At 48.2% G+C, this 19,860-nt stretch overlaps 1 protein-coding gene across 1 annotated transcript in view; it reads left to right on the top strand.

The window, feature by feature from the left end:
• The window catches only part of DNTTIP1 (deoxynucleotidyltransferase terminal interacting protein 1), an 86,429-nt gene that overhangs the window by 36,080 nt on the left and 30,489 nt on the right, over nucleotides 1–19,860 (top strand). The window contains exons 3-6 of the mRNA XM_086932582.1: nucleotides 16,608–16,704; nucleotides 17,100–17,198; nucleotides 17,395–17,463; nucleotides 17,999–18,055. Coding sequence (XP_086788708.1) covers nucleotides 16,608–16,704; nucleotides 17,100–17,198; nucleotides 17,395–17,463; nucleotides 17,999–18,055 — 322 coding nt within the window. The remainder of the gene's footprint in view (nucleotides 1–16,607; nucleotides 16,705–17,099; nucleotides 17,199–17,394; nucleotides 17,464–17,998; nucleotides 18,056–19,860) is intronic.

The following is a 19,860-nucleotide window of genomic DNA, read 5'->3' as shown; positions in this document are numbered from 1 at the left end:
TACTCTCCATTGTTGTGGGGGGTCTGTCCCGGTTGTTTCCTTGTTGGATATCCTCCGGGGGTTTCCAGGGGCTGTGGGCTGCGGCATGTCTGATAGCCTATGGCCATTCCACCCTGACAACGCCTGCTCTCGTCTGTTTCAGTAGTTATGCATGGTCGGGCCTGGTTCGTGCCTGCATGGGAGACTGCCTGGGGATGCCAGTAGGTGGTCTCTTGCTTCTGTTTCCGCTCCTGGAGGGCTCGCCCTGTCTTGTCCAGGGCAGCGGCTTGCTGCTTCCTCCTCCCTGTCTCGGCTGGCGGCTCCTGCACCCCCTCCTGACAGCTTCCTGCTGTCGCCATGCTTCTACTCGCTTCCTGGGGGTGGGGGCTTTGTTGTAGTCCTTTCTGTTGCCTCTTCTCTCGTCCTAGATGGCACGGTTTCTTGGGTCCTGCCCTCAGCCAGGCCGCTCCCGTTGTCGGTTATTGGGCTCCCCTGCTCCTGTCCTTGGAGCTATGACTCTTTGGTTGCTCTACTGCCTTTGCGGGGTGCCTGCTTGGTTGGGCCGGGGGTTCAGCACCCGCCTCTGCTGGGGTGTGCGTTCTGAGCTTTTATTGCAGGGTCTTTTTTTTGGCGGTCTTGCTGGTCCTTTTTATGGCAGGTCCTGTTAATCGGATTTTGTTTGCCCCCCCCCGGCTGTTCCGGTTGGGGTTGTCTACCTTGGTAGGGGCCTTCCTCAGGATGTGTTTTGGGTCTTGTTGATTGGCAGTGTTTCCCCTGTCTGTCTTTTGTGGATCCTCCCCTTCATGTATGTCTCGGTGCCTCTGGCCCTTCCTTGGTTCCTTTCTCTTGCCCCGGTGTCTCAATTCCCACCCTGTCTCCTGGTGCAGCCCGGGGTATATCTGTTCTGGTGGCTTCTTCCCGAGTTTTGGTAGCTTTTGCCATCCTGGGGGGCGTGCTTGGGTTCCCCATCTGTACTGGGTCGGTGGGTTCCCCTTATGGCAGGTTTCCCGTATGGCTTCTGTTTGCCGTTCCTTGGCTTCTCTGGGGTTTTCCCCTGCCTTGCTGGGGCTTATTTGTTGCCATTCTGGGAGGTTTGTCCCCTGTCTCATGCTCCGGGGCGTTTGTGGGGTTCGCTCCGGTTGACTTTTTGGCACAATGGTGCTGTCCTTGCCTGGGTCGCTTTTTGCTTCGTCCGTGTCTCCCTGAATACTCGTGTTCTCATCGGCTCTCATGAGGTGCTTTGTGGCTCTTTAGTGCCTGGATGGGAGTGCTCCTGGGGGCGTCTGGTTCCTGTGGGTCCCCGGTGTTGGCTCCCCGTCCTTGCGCTTTACTGGGGTCTTTTTTCTTCCAGGGGTTCTGGTGCTCGTCTGGGTGCGTCTCCATTGACGTCTGCTGCTGCGGTGGTTGACTTGGGGACTGTTGCTACTCCCGGTTCTTCTCTCCCTGGCGGGGCCCTGAGCTTCCGGTGTGGATTTTTATCCTCGTTTTTTTGTCCCTGGTTTTGGGGTCCCAGGGCCTGTTGGATAAGGTGTCTTCCTGGGAGTCTTGACATGGCTCGGGCTCATTTTGCCCTGCCCTCCTGTCCTTCTCGCCTTTGGTGTATTTCTGCCTATGGCTTTTTCTCCCTGTGCGCTCCTGTTCCTGTTGGTTCTTCATTGTTAGGCTGGACTGGGCCTGGTTGTTGGATTGGCTGGCTGTATGGCTGCCTGGGTGCTCACTTCGGCGGCTGGCTTCCTTCTTATGGTACATTCCTGGGACGGGTTGCTTGGCCCCTGTGTGGGGCGGTCTCGGGCCGCGGCACTGCTTTTCCCTTCCTTCCGAATGTGGGCGGCCCTATGGGCTTTCCGCATTTCGTTGTTGGCCGGTTGGATTCCCTTGGTGGCCGGGTCTCTTCAGTGTCATTTCCGGTGCTTTCCTGGGTCCATTTTGCCTTGTGCCTACCTGGGTTCTCTCCTTGGTGTCGCTATCCCTTCCGTGGTGTCCTTTGTGTGACTGGGGTCTGCGTCCCGCCTGTTTCCCTTCTGGCGGGTGTGGTTGTGGGGACCATCGTTTTTTGTGGTTGTTCGGTCGGTGTGCTAGTTTCCTTTGCACCCCTTTCCATTCTTGCGGCACTTGCCAGTCTGTTTAGTTGCGTCTGGTTCCGCTGCCCCGTTCCTCTGATGGTTTCGGCTCTCTCGCGGGTAGTGATCATCCTTGCGGTGTTGCTGTGTTTGTCGGACTGCGTCTCTCTTTCTGCTGTGGCTTTTTTTTGTTGGGTCGCTGTGGTGGGGATGTCCTCTGTTCATTCAGTTCCTCGCTGTTGTGCTTTTGCTCCCCTCTCACTTTTGGCTGTCCGTTGGGAAGTCTTGGTGGGTTTGGACCGGCTTGCTGCTTTCTGTTCTGGGCCCTGTTGCTGTTGCTTTTGGCTCCGTTTGGTCTCTGGTCTCCGTTTGGTCTCTGTCCTCCTTCGGCTTTCGCTTGGGGTGGATTTTCAGGTGGCACTTCGTGTCTCTGGGGTCTGGGCTGGTTCTTCCTGCTCGTGGTTGCCTCTCTCTTGGGTGGTCCTTCCACTTGTTCTGGTCTGTTAGGTTTGCCCTCTTTTGTGGGCATCCCATTTGGATCTGTTGGTTTTCTTGTGAGTTTCTATGAAGCCTCATGGCTTTGGTATGTGCTCACTTTGTTAGTTATGTGGCGAGGAAGACTAACGAGGAGGTAATGCCCCGGTAACTTACTGGTAAACTTCATTACTCCGAGTATAGTCTTCCTCGCCACATGAGTTCACATCCCTCCCTCCCTGTCTGGCTATCGGCTTCATGTTTGTGCTTGGTAGTTTCAGGCTGATGGGTTGAGCAGACCCGCCTCTTATAGAGGTCAAGGGTGTAATGGGTTGGCCATATTGGGAAGGGATGGGAGGCATGGGAGGCTGACCTTTTGCTTTGGAGGGTTCTGGTGTGGAGCTGAAACTCACTTTGTTAGTCATGTGGCGAGGAAAACTATACTCAGAGTAATGAAGATTTCCGGTAGGTAACCGGGGCATTTCCACATGGTGTCAGCAGTTCTTGCTTTTTCCAGTCTTGGCAGGAGAATGGAATGTGACACTGTGTCGAAAGCCACTGATATTTCTTGCAGAATTACTATGGTGTTAGTACCCAAGACCAGGAGGATTTTGATAAACTCAGTCACCACTAGAAGTGCTGTCTCTGTTCTAAATCCGGCTTTGAACCCTGATTGTTAAGGATGTAGCAGCACATTATTCAACTTAATACATTTCGTCATCTGCTGATTAACTGCATATTCCAACATCTTCCCATAAGGAGGAAGAAAAGAGATTGGTCAGTAGCTAGCCGGCAAGAGGGGTCCAAATTGTTTTTTTATTTTTTATATAAAAGTGGCAGGACCAGCGCATCCTTCCAACTCGTACGCACTCAGCCATATTCAAAGGGAAGGTTGAAGAGAGCAATAATCTGTGAATTCAATTACTGAAATGCCCTCTGGAAAATATGGGGCGGGCTCAGGTCAAAAGGTTTTCCAGAATGAGCTTTTAGGATCAGTCTGAGTCCCCTAAGAAGAGTTTTTCAAAAGAGGACGTTGGGCTTTAAGGCATGTGGGAGGTTAGTCCAGGGGTAACCATCCCGGTATCAGTGGTGTTGGAAAGTTTTGGATAGATATTAAACACCTTATCATGAAAAAAAACCTGATAAGGTGTCCACAAACTCCTAGGAGGCCGGAACAGGCAGATTTTGAATCAGAGGTTTTGTTAAGGCGCTAGCAATTAAAGAATTTGTGCGAGGGGCATTTGCTGCTTCATTAATTTAATTAACTTTTTTATTGTATTTTTCCTAAACTGTTTAAGGGTGTTTTATACCTAAGTTTGTCATCCTCCAAGAAGTTGCATTGCCATTTCCTCTCAAGAGCTTAACACCTTTGTTTTTACAGCTTTAAGGGATGCAGAAAACCAGGACGCAAAGGAAGCAGTCCTTCTATTTTTAGGTCTCGGCTAAACGCGCGGAAGCGCGTCTCGCCGAGAACTATTGTTAGCGAGTGTGCTTCCCAGGAGACACTCCTGGCCGCGCGCATCGCCTTGGAGGGATTCTGAAACGCGCACGCGCTCGCTGTAGGCAGCTGCGGTCGCGCATTCATTAACACGCATGCGCTAACTTGGGGCCAAGGGCACACACCGCTGCTGTTGCGCATTCACACGCATTCGCTAACTTGGGACCACGGGCACACACATCATACTTGGGACCCCCCTCCTGATGCTCGCACTCACCGGGATTCCTGTTGCGGGTGGAGGCTGTTACCTGGCTTCTTGCACCGGCGAGATTCTCTCTTCCAGGCGGGAGCCTCGCTCCCTTCAGCACTCCTCCGGTAGCTGCTCTGGTGACGCGGGCGGGGCTCCTCTCCTCCGGAGGAAGTTCGGTGAGTTCCTGTTGTCCCTCGGTCCCGCCCCCGGCCTGCCTGACTTCCTACTGCGGGCCGGGCGGCGGCGGGGACAATCTTTTAACCAAACTCACTTCCGTCTCAAGTAAAGCAAGGGCAGAGGCAATGCCCCCGAAATAGAATGCAGAAGTGATGCCCGGCTCTCCACCCCTCGCCTGTTCCTCGAAGTCAGGGCAGACCCTCCCTGAAGCTTCCGAGGCCTTCCCCTTTCGCCTCGATTCCTTCCTCAATGTGAAGGGGGAAGCAAATGCCCTGGAAAGATGCTCTTTTCAATAACGCAGAACTCAGGCCGTCGCTAATTGTACCACCCGGAGAGGGTGAACTCCCAGCAGTGTTTCAGACCGTGCCACGCCGTGTGATCCCCGGCACTGCCCGGTTACCTGGACCTTCCATGATATTCCGATTTGTCAAACCAGATCCCCGTCAAAACAGGATGCGTTCAGCTGGGCTTCCTGGAAGTGCCACGGAAAGAGTAGGAGGGACAACAAAGGGGCTCAACAGTCCGCGCTTTAACAGATGCTCTCGACTGTGCCCAGGAATCGATTATAGCGGCTGGCTGGCTGCCTCCCAGCGCTACTCCCGTTGGAGGCACAAACACAGCGCTGTTAGTGCCTGGGGCTCACAGGGGACGGTGCCATCCGTGCCAGGCAAGATCTTCGAGTGCTTCTGAGTGTCCCCGTGCCACGGGGCAGGTGCCCCCTCGCCTCTGCTTTGCTCCTTGCAGCGCCTGGTCCGGACTTTGCAGCGCTTAAGGCTGTGACCCTGCAGGCGTCGGATAGTGCCTAAAGCGCCCCAGCGGTCCTCTAGGAGCTCCCTGCTGCCCACGAGTGCTGGCCCTCTTCTGGCTGCGTTCCTGCCCGTCCAGCAGCCGCGCAGGGGTCCGGTGGTGGGGTGCTGGGATCCCTGGTAAGGCACGGTGACTTCACAGCGGTGCCCGGGCAGTGGCTGGGTCTATGCACCCCGCAGTGCTCCGGTTTGGGTCCAGGCGGTGCTCCAGTGCCCCAGGCGCTTTTTATTCATCTGGGTTCTCCGGTGCGCTCCTGTCGTGAAATTTTGCATCACTCAGCTGAATAGGAAAATCCTGCTTTTGATCCACCAGAAAAAAAAGTGAGTCAAGTAGTTTTGGATCCCGTTGGTATGTGGAGCTTTTGTTGGAAATCAGTGGAGATAAAACTTGTGTGTGTGTGGAAGGGCGGTTGGGGTGGGAGGGGGGCAAACAAATAGGTTTTGAGTGGACTATGGCCTGCGCTCGCATATCATTCACTTAAATTCAAGGGGCGTGTTCTTTCCTAGCAGTACGTTTCCTGCTCCCCAGATGGAATTTGCCTCCCCCGTGTTATGCCCCAGCATCGTGAAGTGGAGACGTGAACTCACGTAGGGGAGTCATCGCTCCGTAATCAGCGCGCGGGGGCCTAGCGGCGCGGGCGGGCATGCGTGACGTCTGCCGTGCCTGGCGGAAGCGGAGGGCATTGAGGTCATTCAATGCGAGTGGTAAGAGAAGAAACCTACCGTCATAGACGGGGGTCCAGTCATTTCCCTGGAGAATATAGGGGTTCCGTGGAACTACCAAGTCAGCTAATCACTCACGCGGAAAAGTGCCCCACACCCACCCTCAGGCCCCATTTATCTCCTGCAGATAAGGGCAGCAGGCATATTTGCTCTGCGCGTTTCCGGCCTCCGCTTAACTAACAACCCGTCGTGATCCCCGACTTTGCTCTCGTTTTCTCAGTAATAGTACCCGCCCCCCTCGTTTTGTTCCAAGTCTTTTTTATTGTATTAACTTTTTTTGTTTTTCTGCTTTCACGAGCGGGAAATTCTCTGCGTGCAACGCACCTTTTGGACTATATTGTTAATTACTAGATTTTAACCTTGATCTCTCTCGGGCGTCTTTGCCACTCAGAACCACGCTCCAGTGTTACTCCTGTGCTTAGGGTCACCCAACCTCACACGGCGATACTTTACTCCTGCGCATCTTGACACTTCACTCGGGCTCATTTGCGACACGACCACCCAGTCTCATTAGGACCTCTCACTCCCGGGCCGCTGACCAACCAATCTCATCATGAACCCCCCTCCCCTACTTCTGGTTAGAGTCTGGTCCTCTGCCCATCTAATCTCATATTGTGACCCTTTACTCCTGGTCCTGTCCAGCCACCCCTATTGTGAACGCTTACACCTGCTTCTCTGTTCAACCAGTCTCATATTACGACCTATTACTCATAGACCTCTTTCCAAGCAATCTCATATTAGGACCTCTTCCTGCTGGGCCTCTGCCCAACCAATCTAATATTGTGAATATTCACTCTTGCTTCTCTGTTCAACCAATTACATATATTAGTGCAGAGTAGTGAGTAGTGAGTGCAGAGTAGTGAGTGGTGAGTAGTGAGTGCAGAGTAGTGAGTAGTGAGTGCAGAGTAGTGAGTGGTGTGTAGGGAGTGCAGAGTAGGGAGTGCAGAGTAGGGAGTGCAGAGTAGGGAGAGCAGAGTAGGGAGAGCAGAGTAGGGAGAGCAGAGTAGGGAGAGCAGAGTAGGGAGAGCAGAGTAGGGAGTGCAGAGTAGGGAGTGCAGAGTAGGGAGTGCAGAGTAGGGAGTGCAGAGTAGGGAGTGCAGAGTAGGGAGTGCAGAGTAGGGAGTGCAGAGTGAGTGTGCAGAGCAGTGAGTGCATGTGCAGAGTGGTGTGTTCTGTTGAGTGCAGAGTGCTGTGTATTGGCAATGTAAATGACAATGCCATTTATTTGTGATTTAAAGAAAAAAAAAAGAAATGTCATGAACAATGCCAATAGCTCTACCTTTAATGATGCCGAGACCATTGCATTGCAAATGCTTGTTACTAATTCTCATAGATAATAAGTCATCAAGAGTGGCCTTGAGATTTGAATTGAAGGACAATACTTCCAACTCCATGTCAGTGTGATGGTTAAACACTATGTCAAAGCATACCGTATTTAAGGTGGCATCATCAATAGAGTTCCACGGACGATAGAATGATGGCTTCACTGATTTAGGGGCCCTAGAATTGGGTAGTAGACTGAATGGGACTAGAAAGTAATCAGTCCAAGCCAGAGGGACCGAAGAGCCAACCTCAAGAGAAGGGATATTTGAAAGAATGACATTGAGTGTATGCCCCCTCTCCTTGTGATTGGGACCCGTGACCTTCTGCATGAGGCTACGGTCAGACAGCGCTTCCATAAGCTGTTCTGCACCTTTACATTCATTGTCATCAACACATATGTTACAATCACCCAAATATCATGAAGTTGTCATTTTAACGACAAAGGTGCAAGATTGCTGTGGATAGAAGATCATAAAACTTAGTGTCTGGGTGAGGGGGGGAATAGATGAGAAAACCCAAAAGGGAGAAGGTGTTTCAGATTTTTATAATAAAAGAAAGAGCCTCCTCACTTTGTGCTAAGTTCAGGGCCTGACTAGCACAGAGGAACTTAGACCGGGGGATAAGGGCAGTTCCTCCCCCCTTTTTGTCTACTCTGTCTAGATTAGAGAGAGAGTATTCATTGGAAATAAGCAAGGCGAGGTCAGGCCTGAACAAAGAGTAAGCCAAGTTTCTGAAAGAAAGAATATGTACTGTTTTTAGCTCCTTGGGGTTAAGATTTAGTGAAAAGTTTGAGTGTGGGTCTTTGCTAATTTTGGGGTTTAGGGGAGGGGTCAAAAGAAAAGGAAAAGCCACAGGAGACGCAGAAATGAGGGCTGCCTGATTTGAGGATGTAGGTGGGGGAAGGGAAACATCTGGGTGGTCACCCGCCTTGGAGGGCTTGTTTGTTGTAAGGTATCAGTCTTACCAGAATCAGGAGGTAAACTGGCAACATACATTGTTTATGTATGGATTGCTCAAAGGTCAAAGACATTTCATATTGGTAGGACATGTGGGATCTCTTTTACTCATGGTGCTGGGTTCTTACTGAGCTTTCACAGTTTTTCTGGATACTCAGTGGTGTATCCTTTGCAACCAGGGCCTCCAGGGATCCTGGCGTTTCATCAGGACCAAAAGAACATTGATAAGTGCAGAATAAGAAGCAGGAGTCAAAAAGAGATAATATTCCCTGTTATGTAAACCTGAGTCAGGGGAGTGGTTGTTGTTTTCTCTGCACAGTCCTTTAGAACCATTCATACATGTTAATCCAACCTGTAGAAGTAAATAAAAAAGACATGTGGTAAGGGGGTGGTGGTGCATGGAAAGATTAGACATGATTAACATTTAGTTAGGACCCTCATTCATGCGAGAAACTATACACAAATTGAGATATAGCGCATAGATGTGAAAGCATGGCATGAAGGTGCTTTCAAGTATCATAGTAAGGTATTGTAAAAATACATTGCCTAGAATTTACCAGAACTACCCCATGAGTTAAGGGTGCCGTGGATCAAATATGATGGTAGTGAAAAATGCTCTGCGCTTATCCCACATATTACACAGGGATGCCTCAACGGGAAGAGCAGGCATCTGAAAAGGTTACCTTGGTTGAGGAAAAAATTGAGAATGTATTGCAGTGTAAATGGCCACATCTTTAGCTGCACTGACAAAATCACATAAGTAAGTCCAACCAGTGACAGGGACCTCGGGTGAGCCTAAGGCTGTGGCAGCGGAGCCCCGCTGGGCCCACTCTCCCCACCGCCTTCACCACTATCCATCATGGGCTGCTGCATGGTGGAAAGCATGCTGTTAGCACTATGGCGCACTCATGCAAGGTCAGGCACCTGAGGTCTGCACCAGCCCATTTTGCGCGGCTGGACCCTCGACGTAGAGGACTGCAGCTGCACCTGGGCCTGGGACCTGAACCACACTACTTGGCCGACACCCCCTGGTGCCTAGACCCCTTCCATTGGGGCGGACCGACAGCTGTGACCAGCATGAATCCAGACGTGGGCCGGGCGCTTAGAGACATCACTTCAACCTGTGCCGGCTTTGGTGCGGCGGCGTTCTCGTTTGCGGTACCTCCCCTGCCACAGTCAATGAGCAAAGGATCAACGGCCCTAATCATTGACGAAGTGTGAGACTGGAACACTTTACACCACAAAAGACTTTACAGACGATTAGCTGTGTCACTGACAACCTCTCCGGTCCATAGACAGAACCCCGTTCCCAGGTGCCTAGGTGTCACTTACTGATGGCCTCTCAGAGAAAATATGGGCCGCGGTGACTGAGCAGAGAAGACTAAACTTCAACAGACCGGGAGCTCCAGACCAACTGGGACAGACTCTTGACATAGAAGGCGAGGTGGGGTCGGATCACAACCCCCTCCGCCTGAGGGAGCGGCGAGCATCATGGCAGAACTAAGAACAGGATTCCAAGCCATTGATGCTAGATTTGATACCCTGGCCGCAAGACTGGACAGAATGGGAAAGCGGTTAGATGAACATAGCACCCAATTGAATGCGGCTGAGGAAGTGATATTCTCACATGGTCAGACCATGGACATCGCACGCAGATTGGAAAAAACAGAACGGCTACTTAAGGCTGTGGCAGTTAAAAACAAGGATTTAGATGCTAGATCCCGGAGAAACAATGTGCGAATTCTGGTCTAGCTTAATCAACAAATCTGGGGTGCTCAGAGCTATTTGTGGAGACTCTCCTCACCGACTTGTTTGGGGCTCAACACTTTTCCAAGGCATTCCTTGTTGAGAGGGTGCACAGATCCCTGGGCCTTCGCCCCCCCCCGCAACCCCTCCGCATCACATCATAGCGCAACTCTTGAATCATAGGGACAGGACACTGCTCTCCGACTAGCCCAAGAGAACTCCCTGTTGCACTACCAGTGCTCTCCATCTATCCTGATCACACTGCGGCAGTCCAAGAAGCACAGCAAACATTTCTGGAAGTAAAGGTGCAGCTCCGTAAAGTAGGCCTTAAATATTCCATGCTATACCCGGCAAGACTGCGAGTGAGTGTAGACGATAAACCCCGCTTTTTGACTTGCCATGGATGCCATGGCCTTCTGCAAAACACAGAAACATAGCAACCGCCAAAGCCCCTGTCCCTCATCTGGGCACCCATCACCAGATAGACAGTTAGCGTCCAGTGCAGAACTCTTCCCCTCTGACTATTGATGATTCTTCCTCACTCCATTCAGTTTAACCCGCTAAGAACATAAAAACCGGGATCAGTATTACTATGAACATTTATATGACTAAAGATTGATCCTATGTTTAGAACTGCTTTGTAAAAGCTACTCTCCTTTAATAACTTAGTTCATGAAGATCCGTGCAGACCGGACTTAGGACCCCCTAGGCGTTGCTCGACCCCACTGATCACTCCAGTTGTTTTTCTGTTGGGGTTTGGTTTTTGTGAAATTGGCAATAGGAATTCGCCAGGTTTTCCCCATCTGGGGTGGGTGGTGGGTGAGCTCATTGGGTTGTGTTCACCTTTTTTTCTATTTCAAGCTCCTATCTCCTCTCTACCTTCCCTCTTGTATCTACCTATCCCCCCTGACATATAACACACTCAGTAATCAAACACAGATGAACTTGACTCAGACACCTACCTTACTGGGGCCCCTAATCAAAAAGCTGAGGCAAGGCTTCTAACCTGGAATGTCTGCAACATCAATAATCCCCGAAAATGTAGGCTAGTATTATCCTACTTGCACAGACATCATATCAAGATAGCCTTTTTACAGGAAACGCACCTTCCCCATCAGTCCACCACGCCATTCACCTCCTCCTGGGGGCCACCCAGATTTTGTGCTTGGCATAGCACGTACTCAAGGGAAGTGTGTATACTCCTACATCATAGACTCCCTTTCACGCATCATACCACCACTGCTGATGATCAGGGACAATACGTTCTAGTAGCCAGGACCCTTCCGGGCAAAAAAAATCCTGCTTCTCAACATTTACACCCCAAACACAGACGACCCCTCCTCTTTCACCGAAATACTTAAGCTACTTGACCGACACAAACCAACACCTTATTTGTTAGCGATGACTTGCACCTACGGCTAGACCCCAGCCGTGACACGTCTGGAACGGGGTCGGGTAACAAACCTCAGGCCGTTCTGGCTTTCCTCAATCTCCTGGACTCACTGGCGCTCCATGACGCATGGCGCACGCGACACCCACGAACCCGGGCTACACAATCCATTCAGCCCCCCACGCAGTGTGGACATGCATCCACTACTGGTTGGTTGACGCATCCTCTTGTTAGTGTACACAAAATGTAGAAATGCTACTTCACACCCTCTCAGACCATGCACCCGTGCTCCTTCATGTCACTATCCCCTACTCCACAGGCTGGGAACGTAGATGGGCATTCCCAGCTACAGCATTGTTGGATGTACTGTTCCGGTCAGAACTACATGAAGTTATCCATGAGTACTTCAACCTCAATACAGGCTAAGTGGCACAGCACTCCGTGCTATAGAACGCCTTCAAGGAGTATACTGGTTGTGTCAGCATTTCCAAACAGTCAGTGGTACTGCAGGCACTACGAGACAGCCTAACCCGACTGTAGAACTAGCTGATGGCTATGGATAGTTCCACTGACTCTGCAGATCCATCCCTCGAACGGGAATCCCTGTTATTAGAATTCAACTATCTAACCGACAGGGAGGCCTTGTTGCTAAGCAAGTACCAGGTGGCATGCAGATATGAGGAGGGAGAACGTCCTGGATGTTGACCCGCCTTCTTCGCCCCTCTCGGGGTGGGTTGGCCGACATCACATCCTTGTACCTGGAGGATGACACTGTCATCCTAGACAACAAAGATATACTCATTCACTTAGGAACATACTACAAGACTCTATACCCCATTAAGCTCCCTGCAAACCCCACATCTCATTTGGCTTATCTTGAGGAAGTGGCAATGGTGTGGCTAACCACCGGACAGGCCCAATTCCTCAGCGAACCCTTCACTGCGGAGGAGCTTAGTCAGGCAATAGATTCTCTCAACGGCTCAAAGGCACCAGGCCTGGATTCCCTGTCCGGAACCTTCTATAAAGCATTGATACAGACGTTGACGCCTCATCTGCTTGAAGTTTATTCCGAATCCCTTGATAACGGTATACTTCCGTCGACAATGCGGGAGGCAGCAATTACCCTTCTACTGAAAACCGGTAATTATCCCACCAGATGCGCCTCATATAGACCTTTATCCTAATTAAACTTTGACAATAAGATATTGGCAAAGATGTTGGCAAACAGGCTATCACTACTCTTAGATGAGGTCCTTTCACCAGTGCAGTCTGGTTTCATGCCACACAGATCAACCGCACTTAACCTCAGAACTGTCTTGTCGGTATTAAACATGGTGTCACCTATAACTCCTGCAGCAGTGGCACTTCTAGATGCTGAGAAGGCTTTCAATTCATTGGAATGGCCCTTCCTCATTGTAATACTTCTTAAACTAGGCATACCCAACAACTTTATAGAGCTAGTCTCACTCCTATACTCTTCTCCCACAGCTAGGCTTCGGGTAAACGGCTCCCTTTCAGACCCCATTCCCGTGTCATGGGGTACAAAGCAGGGCTACCCATTTTCACCACTACTCTTTATTATAGCCATGGACCCCTGATTAGGCATGTGCAGGAGAAGCACATGCACTGCGGCCTTCTGTTCTGTCTAAGCCATCTATTAATATCCTTGTACATGGATGACATTCTGCTTTTTATAAGACACACCGCTGAAAATCTGAACCCTCTTATGGACGAGATCGTCGTTTCGGAGTCATGTCGGGCATGCGTATAAATTTGAACAAATCCAAGCTTTTCCCCTTGGCAGACTCAACAACTCCCCCGTGCAGCGAGTTCCCTCTACGCTGTGCGACCGATACCACCAAATACCTAGGGATCACACTTCATAGAAACAAAGGTCAAATAATCTGTCTGAATTACGGCCCCGCCATTGATAAGCTGATCTCCCAGGTAGACTAATGGGTCCGACTGCCGCTGTCTATGGCCGGCCGCATAGCTCTCATCAAGAGGTATGTCCTTCCCCTCTTCTTATACCTCTTTGTAAACATACCCATCATTCTAACGAAAACGTTTTTCTAGCAGCATTGTGGCCAACTGCTCCGACTGATATGTACCTGCCGGAGACCCTAGAAAGCATGGGACACACTAACACTCCCCTACGAACGCAGCAGATTCGTGGTCCCTGACTTCCACTTATATTATCTGGTTGCGTAAGCCGAGTTTGCTTACAACTGGTTCCATCCAACACTAGAGGCAGTGGCTTAATCATATGACCCTGAGGCACTCAAGGAATGCAGGGCCAGGCTAGCTACATAAAAAAAGCCATTATGGCAGGAAATACTATGAGGCTAGGATCATGGAGGCCGATGAGCAAAAAGAAACCTTTAGGATTCTGGAGGAACTCAGTCAAACGCAGACGCAGGAAACAGTCTCTAGCCCGGAACACAGCAACAGGTTCCTGACCTTTTTCCTAGATAAAGTAAAGGACATCCTAATTGATATACATAATACCCCCACCAGCCAGAGCCCACTGGTTATGGATGAGCCACAAAGGGCCATATGTATCATAGTTCCGTTTTGCGATTCCTAAATAGCGATTTTTAAGAAATCGCTATTTAGGAATCGCAAAATGGTATGTATGAAGAAATTCGCTTTTTTTTTAGCGATTCCTGCAATTAAGGAATAATTTCCAATGCATTCCTATGGGCCAGGAGGCCCATAGGAATGATTGCGAAATAATTCTCAAATTGCGAATTCGCAATTTGCTAATCGCAATTTGAGAATTATTGCAAGGGTGCAGGAGTGTCACAAGGACACCCTGCTGCACCCCTGTAAATTACATGTGTGTGTGCATATGGCGCACATACATGCCCAATGGGCATGTATGTGCGTCATATGCCACCCTCACAAATGCACAATTGTGCATATTTACAAGAAATCGCAAATTACCACCAACTACAAGTTGGTGGTAATTTGCGATTTCTAAACCTGAAATCGCAAGTCTAAAAAGCTTCATGCGATTCCTTATTTTGCTAATGTTTCTTACATTTCAGAATAACCCCCCTATTGAACAAGGCGGGGGCAGATGTGGCTGACCTGAAGAATTAAAGGGCCAATATCTCGACCTCATTTCTTGGCTAAAATAGCAGAACAGCATGTCCTTAAAACCCTGTCCCTATTTATTGAGAAACATCAGCTACTCGAGATTCGGCAGGCAGGATTCTGGGCCCACCACAGCACAGAGCTGTTGATGCTGTCGGTGTTGGATGAACTCGGTCTCACGGCCGACAGCAAGAAGCCGTGTGCCTTGGTTCTTCTAGACCCCACTTCTGCATTCGATACAGTCTACCACAGCCAACTCCTGGTAAGAATCGGGGACATGGGCATCAGTGGGATGGTATATTAGTGGATCGCCTCCTTCCTGACAGCCCGGACTCAAAGGATCCAGATGGGTGACTGCATGTCAAATAAAGGGACATTAACCTGCGGAGTACCACAAGGGTCGGCACTATCTTCGCTCCTGTTCAATATCTATCCCAGCCCATTGGTGGTGGCCATGGCCCGCATGGACTCGCCAGGTGTTCAACTATGCAGATGACACGCAATTCTTCAAATTGACAATACCTCACAAGCCCACTCACGTGTGCAAAATATCCTCCATGTGTTGTCAACTGGAGGACCGCTAACTCACTCAAAAGTTGATGTGGACAAAACTGAGGTCCTAGTCATCACCACAGGAAGCAAACCGTGGACTGACGTCTTCTGGATACTGGAGCTGGGTGTCACACCCAATCCAGCTCCAGTCATAAAAAGCCTAGGCATTAAAATAGACCACAAACTCACATTGTCTAAACAAGTGTCCTCCGTGGGCCCGATCAGACAGCTGAGGAAATGATCACCCCTCCCCTCATTTTCCACCCTGCGGACGGTGGTGGCTGCATTGATTGTGTCCCGTCTAGACTATGGCAATGCGCTATATATGTGACTACCTGAAAAGCTGTTAGGCAAACTGCAAGTAGCTATGAATGATGCAGCCAGGCTGATGTTCAAGCTCCCTAGAGAGGCACGAGCCACACCTCTGTTGCAGCAGCTACACTGGCTCCCCGTAGAACAGTGAGCCAGGTTCAAGGGCCTCTGCATTGCCCACAAGGAACTTTATGGAGAGGGTCCAGTATACATCAAGGAGCGCCTGGGGAGATACGTCCCAGGACACACCCTCCGGTCATCCACGGTTAAACACAACAACTAAATGGGGTTGAGCCTTCTCGGTCTTGATCCCGCAGTTGTGGAATAAGCTACCAGGAAACCTTCGTAAGGAAAAAGCCCTTCTCCCATTTAGAAAAAAAATGAACTCCCTCCTCTTACAGAGGCCTGGACATAACATACGCTTTGGCATGAGACCAACAGTCACTCACTTGGGGGGGGGTTTAGGGGTTCCATAGCTACTCTCTCTTAGCGCTTAGAGACCTGCGGGTGATTATGCGCTCTACAAATGCCAATTAACATAACATAACAGATGGAATACACAAATATAACTCTCGTTTAACCTGACATTTTTGTACGTTACAAGGTCTACAGTGGCATTCTCATCCACTCCATCGCCTCCCATACAAACTGTGGTGTTGGGCTCGCACCTGCTCTCTGAAAATGTGTTCTGAGTCGCAAAGCAGAAGACTCCATCTTACCCTTACACTGCCAGCATATCTGCCAGCATATCTCTCCTAGTCAGATCCAACAGCAGTTCTTCCAAGATGTCGTGTGAAAGATGGCACACTGTCATCTCTGCAGAGAGCAGCACGTGTGTGCCCTTGAACGACTGGCATAACAGCTCAGTTATTGATCACAGTATTTTGGTGGTGCCTTTTCCATAGCTGAGGATCGATTCAAATCCGGTATAACCTAGTATTTGCTACTGGGACGTAGCCACAGCTGTTCTTCACATCCCTGTTTTGTTCCCCCACAAGCAAGCATGGTCATCCCAAATGTCCAAGGAGATCAAATGTGGATTAGCACAGAAGTGTTGATGCCTCTCAGCGTGAAGCATTTGATCCATGTGTTGAGGGAGTTAGGTGAGGGTGTACAAGGTCTGGCAAACTTCACATGCAAGCCGCCATCTTGCGTTCCTCTGCCTTGCCATATCAGAATCTGAGCAGAATAGTAGACATAACTAGTAAAAAATAGAACCATTATTTTCAATTCCACAGTGTTCCTGGGGCTAAATGATGCAGCTTTAAACAGTACATGGAACCATTTGTACAGTTAGTGAATTACTTGTACATTTTCTGTAGTTTCACAGATCCTACTGTGTCTATGGATTTGCTGCGAGCTGTGCTGCAACCCAGCATCAACGAAGAGATCCAAACTGTCTTCAACAAATACATGAAGGTAACGGTTGCATGTTGCCTTTGCACTATTATTTCTTTCATATTTTACACCATGAAACTCCACACACTTGAAGCTTGGCTTAAACTGACCACAAAAGAATTGTACTGAGGTAACCTGCACACTGTCGTGAATGGTCTACAAACGACATAGTTGATATGGCTGTTTGCTCATCAAAGGGTGTGTTTGATTTAACTAATAAATGCAGATCAGAAAAGGATGTCTCCTTCTTTGTGTCAAATGTGGCCGAAGCTCAAAGTACTCTTGACATAAATGCAGCTCTATTGTATAATTTGTTGATTACAGAGCATGTCCACAGCCAGTTTGCTATCTGAAATTGACTTGAATAAAATTAATAGTCTTAGACCTTAAGTCTTTTTTTTATTTTTTATGGACAGTTCTTTCAGAAGGCAGCCATAAATGTCAGAGAAAACGTTGGTGAGGAAGTAGATCCAGAGCAGCTCATCCAGGATGTCTGTCGCAGCACCCTCGAGCAGGTCAGCTCATACACAAACCCCTGGGCAGAAGTCACTTTTTGTCTTTTTCTTAAATAAAATACCCGTACCCATTCTGTTTGGTGGAAAGCGGTGGGTGAATGTGCTGCAAAGAGGGGTGCAGATTCCAGGATTTTTAATGATTGTCGATGCTCTTGATATTTATGTAAAGTTCTTCTTCATTTCTTCCTTCTCTCAGGCCAAGCTTCTTTTCTCGAGCAATGACAAGGCAATTGCCAGACCCACCAGCGAACTTGCAGGGTTTAAGGTTTGTGTCTTCTCTTGAAGTGGAAGAGTCAGTAGTGAAGATTTTAGCATTTGTGTTACTGTTTTTTATTGACCTCTGTGTAGTGGGTTGCTGTCATGTGTGTGCCTCGGTGGTGCTTTGTGAACCTTGGCATCATTTCCTGCAAACCTGTGCTTGCATGACAGATTCTTAGGCATATATTGCAGAGTTCATTTTGTTCTATTAAAGGCCTCTTAACACTTGGTTTTCATTGTTTGGGTAGAGGGATGAAAGGAGGAGGGGAAAAAAGGGTGCTGGGAGAGGGCTATTATTTTGTCTCGCTGCTGTTCAGGCTGTCCTCAGGACTTGTGACTAGCTGGTTGGGCCTTGCTCCAGGGAAGTGGGTTTCAAGGGTCTGAATGGAAGGGCGGGCTTTTGAACTTTGCATCGCTTGGCAGGCTGTCTTGGCTTGGTTACTTGGGGGAGAACACTGGTGTGTGCAGTGCCCAGGGTGAGATTTTAGTTTTGTATGATATTACATTTTTGTCTACCATTAACTATTCTTTCTCTCTCTCAGCGAGCCAGGCAGGTAGATGAAGAATCCAGTCAGAGGGGAAGTCCTATTCTCAAAAAGGTAAATTCCAAATCCTGTGCACTTTGTGGGGATTTTTTGGGGTCAAGGGCTCCATTGGTGTGCGAGTGTGTTGAGCAGATTGGTAGTTAGTATTTTTCAGTGGCTAGATTTATGTTGGCGTACATGTTGTAGTGACTGGGAATTCTGTGCAGGTGTGTATGTTGTTTAAATAGTATTGAAAGCTTGCGTGTTCTGCAAGTATTGATGTTCCAGAAACTCAGTCTAAGAATGGAATGAAATGTGCTGGAAATGGGTGCCTGTGAGGCTACTTGTATGTTTGTTGTACATGGTCTATGTCAGAGTACATGTAGATTTTTAAGAGTCTGTTTGGTGCTAGTTAGAGTTAAGTTATAAAGTTTCATAAACCATCTTAACTTTTGGAAGTTTATAGCCCTGATTCGAATAGGTCCGATAAGGGCGAGAGATTTAAAGTACATTACCATTGCAGTAAATTACTCCTTTTCAAAAGGGAGTGTTGTTTTACTCTCCGATGAGGCAAATGAAAACACAAAAAAAAGATTTTCATTTGAAAATTGTACATAATGAGGAATCAGTATTGAGCACATCTTTATTCCGTATGTATTGCCTTTTCCATTCAATGCATTTCGCAGGATTCACCTGCCGAAATCTGTTGTGGGGCTGCCTATGGGATGCAATAGTTACTTAAAGTACTTTGAATTCCAGTTCTTGCATGCTGCTATTTTACACAGGAGTCTGAATTCTACCTTCAATTCGAAATCAGAACTCAAATGTTGACCACTTAACAATGAGGTTAGGCCCATTGCTTTACATGTCCTGTATAATCATACTTGTGTGGGCCTGGATATTCAAAGAAGCAAATTGAAGATCTGAGGTTACATGTGGCTTGTTCAATGATTTTACTGCATATTTAACAACTGTCTGACAAAGTTCACACCCACGTTTCACAACATTTTATCCAACCTTTAATCAAAATCACATAATTTTGAGAAAATACTATGAGCAAATGCTTATCATTTAAACATAAAATATGTATTGATTTCCATTATGTGCATTTGTGTTTTTTATTGTGTGTGCCTGTTCATTTCATCAAGAAGTAAGGTTTTGTGTTTCTGTGTGTAAGGGTTCATCCGTAGTAGAAGGGTGCGCAGGCTCAACTTTTTACATTGGAGATATAGTTATTGTATTATTGTTGAGTATACTTATATGATTGACTTCCTTTTTTCATCCTCAAATTACCTCTGGTGCACTAATAAATCTGTCATTGATACAAAACAACTCCATAGATGCCTTTAGTACCTGGTGTCTCAAATATTCATACATGGACCCTGGTCTCCATAATGCATGTGTACAAATGGGTCTAATCATTGGACTTCATCAAGTATTCAAGAATCTTTCAGTAATTTCTTAGGAGGTAGCACTGCTTTTTCTGTTGTAGTAAATATTATATATATCATAAGTATATACATCTGTTAACAGATTTAAACCAGCCTTTATTGGTCTGTGGGTCTGTCTGTATCCATCTTTTGCCTCTTTCCTTAATGTAATACCGGCTAGAACAATATTTTTTTCTGCTTTAAATATTTTGCTCTCATTTGCTTCGTCATTCCATAGTCTAAAAATTACTACATTTGGGCTTTCCTCTGTCTGCTACTCTAAAATATTTGATATTGTCTTGTCCACACAAAACAAGAATGAGTGTAGTGATGGGCACTTATCCTACCTAGACACTGTTTGGGTACTTTAAATGTTTTCATCAGCTGCTGCTAGCAGGTACCAGTACTATGATGAAATGTATTTATTTCTTCCTAGATTCTACTTAATTT

The sequence above is a fragment of the Lissotriton vulgaris genome, chromosome 7 (assembly GCF_964263255.1).
Source record: "Lissotriton vulgaris chromosome 7, aLisVul1.2, whole genome shotgun sequence".
In the NCBI taxonomy this organism is placed as follows: domain Eukaryota; kingdom Metazoa; phylum Chordata; class Amphibia; order Caudata; family Salamandridae; genus Lissotriton; species Lissotriton vulgaris.
Note: the sequence above shows the minus strand (reverse complement) of the source record. Positions and strands in the feature narration are given on the sequence as shown.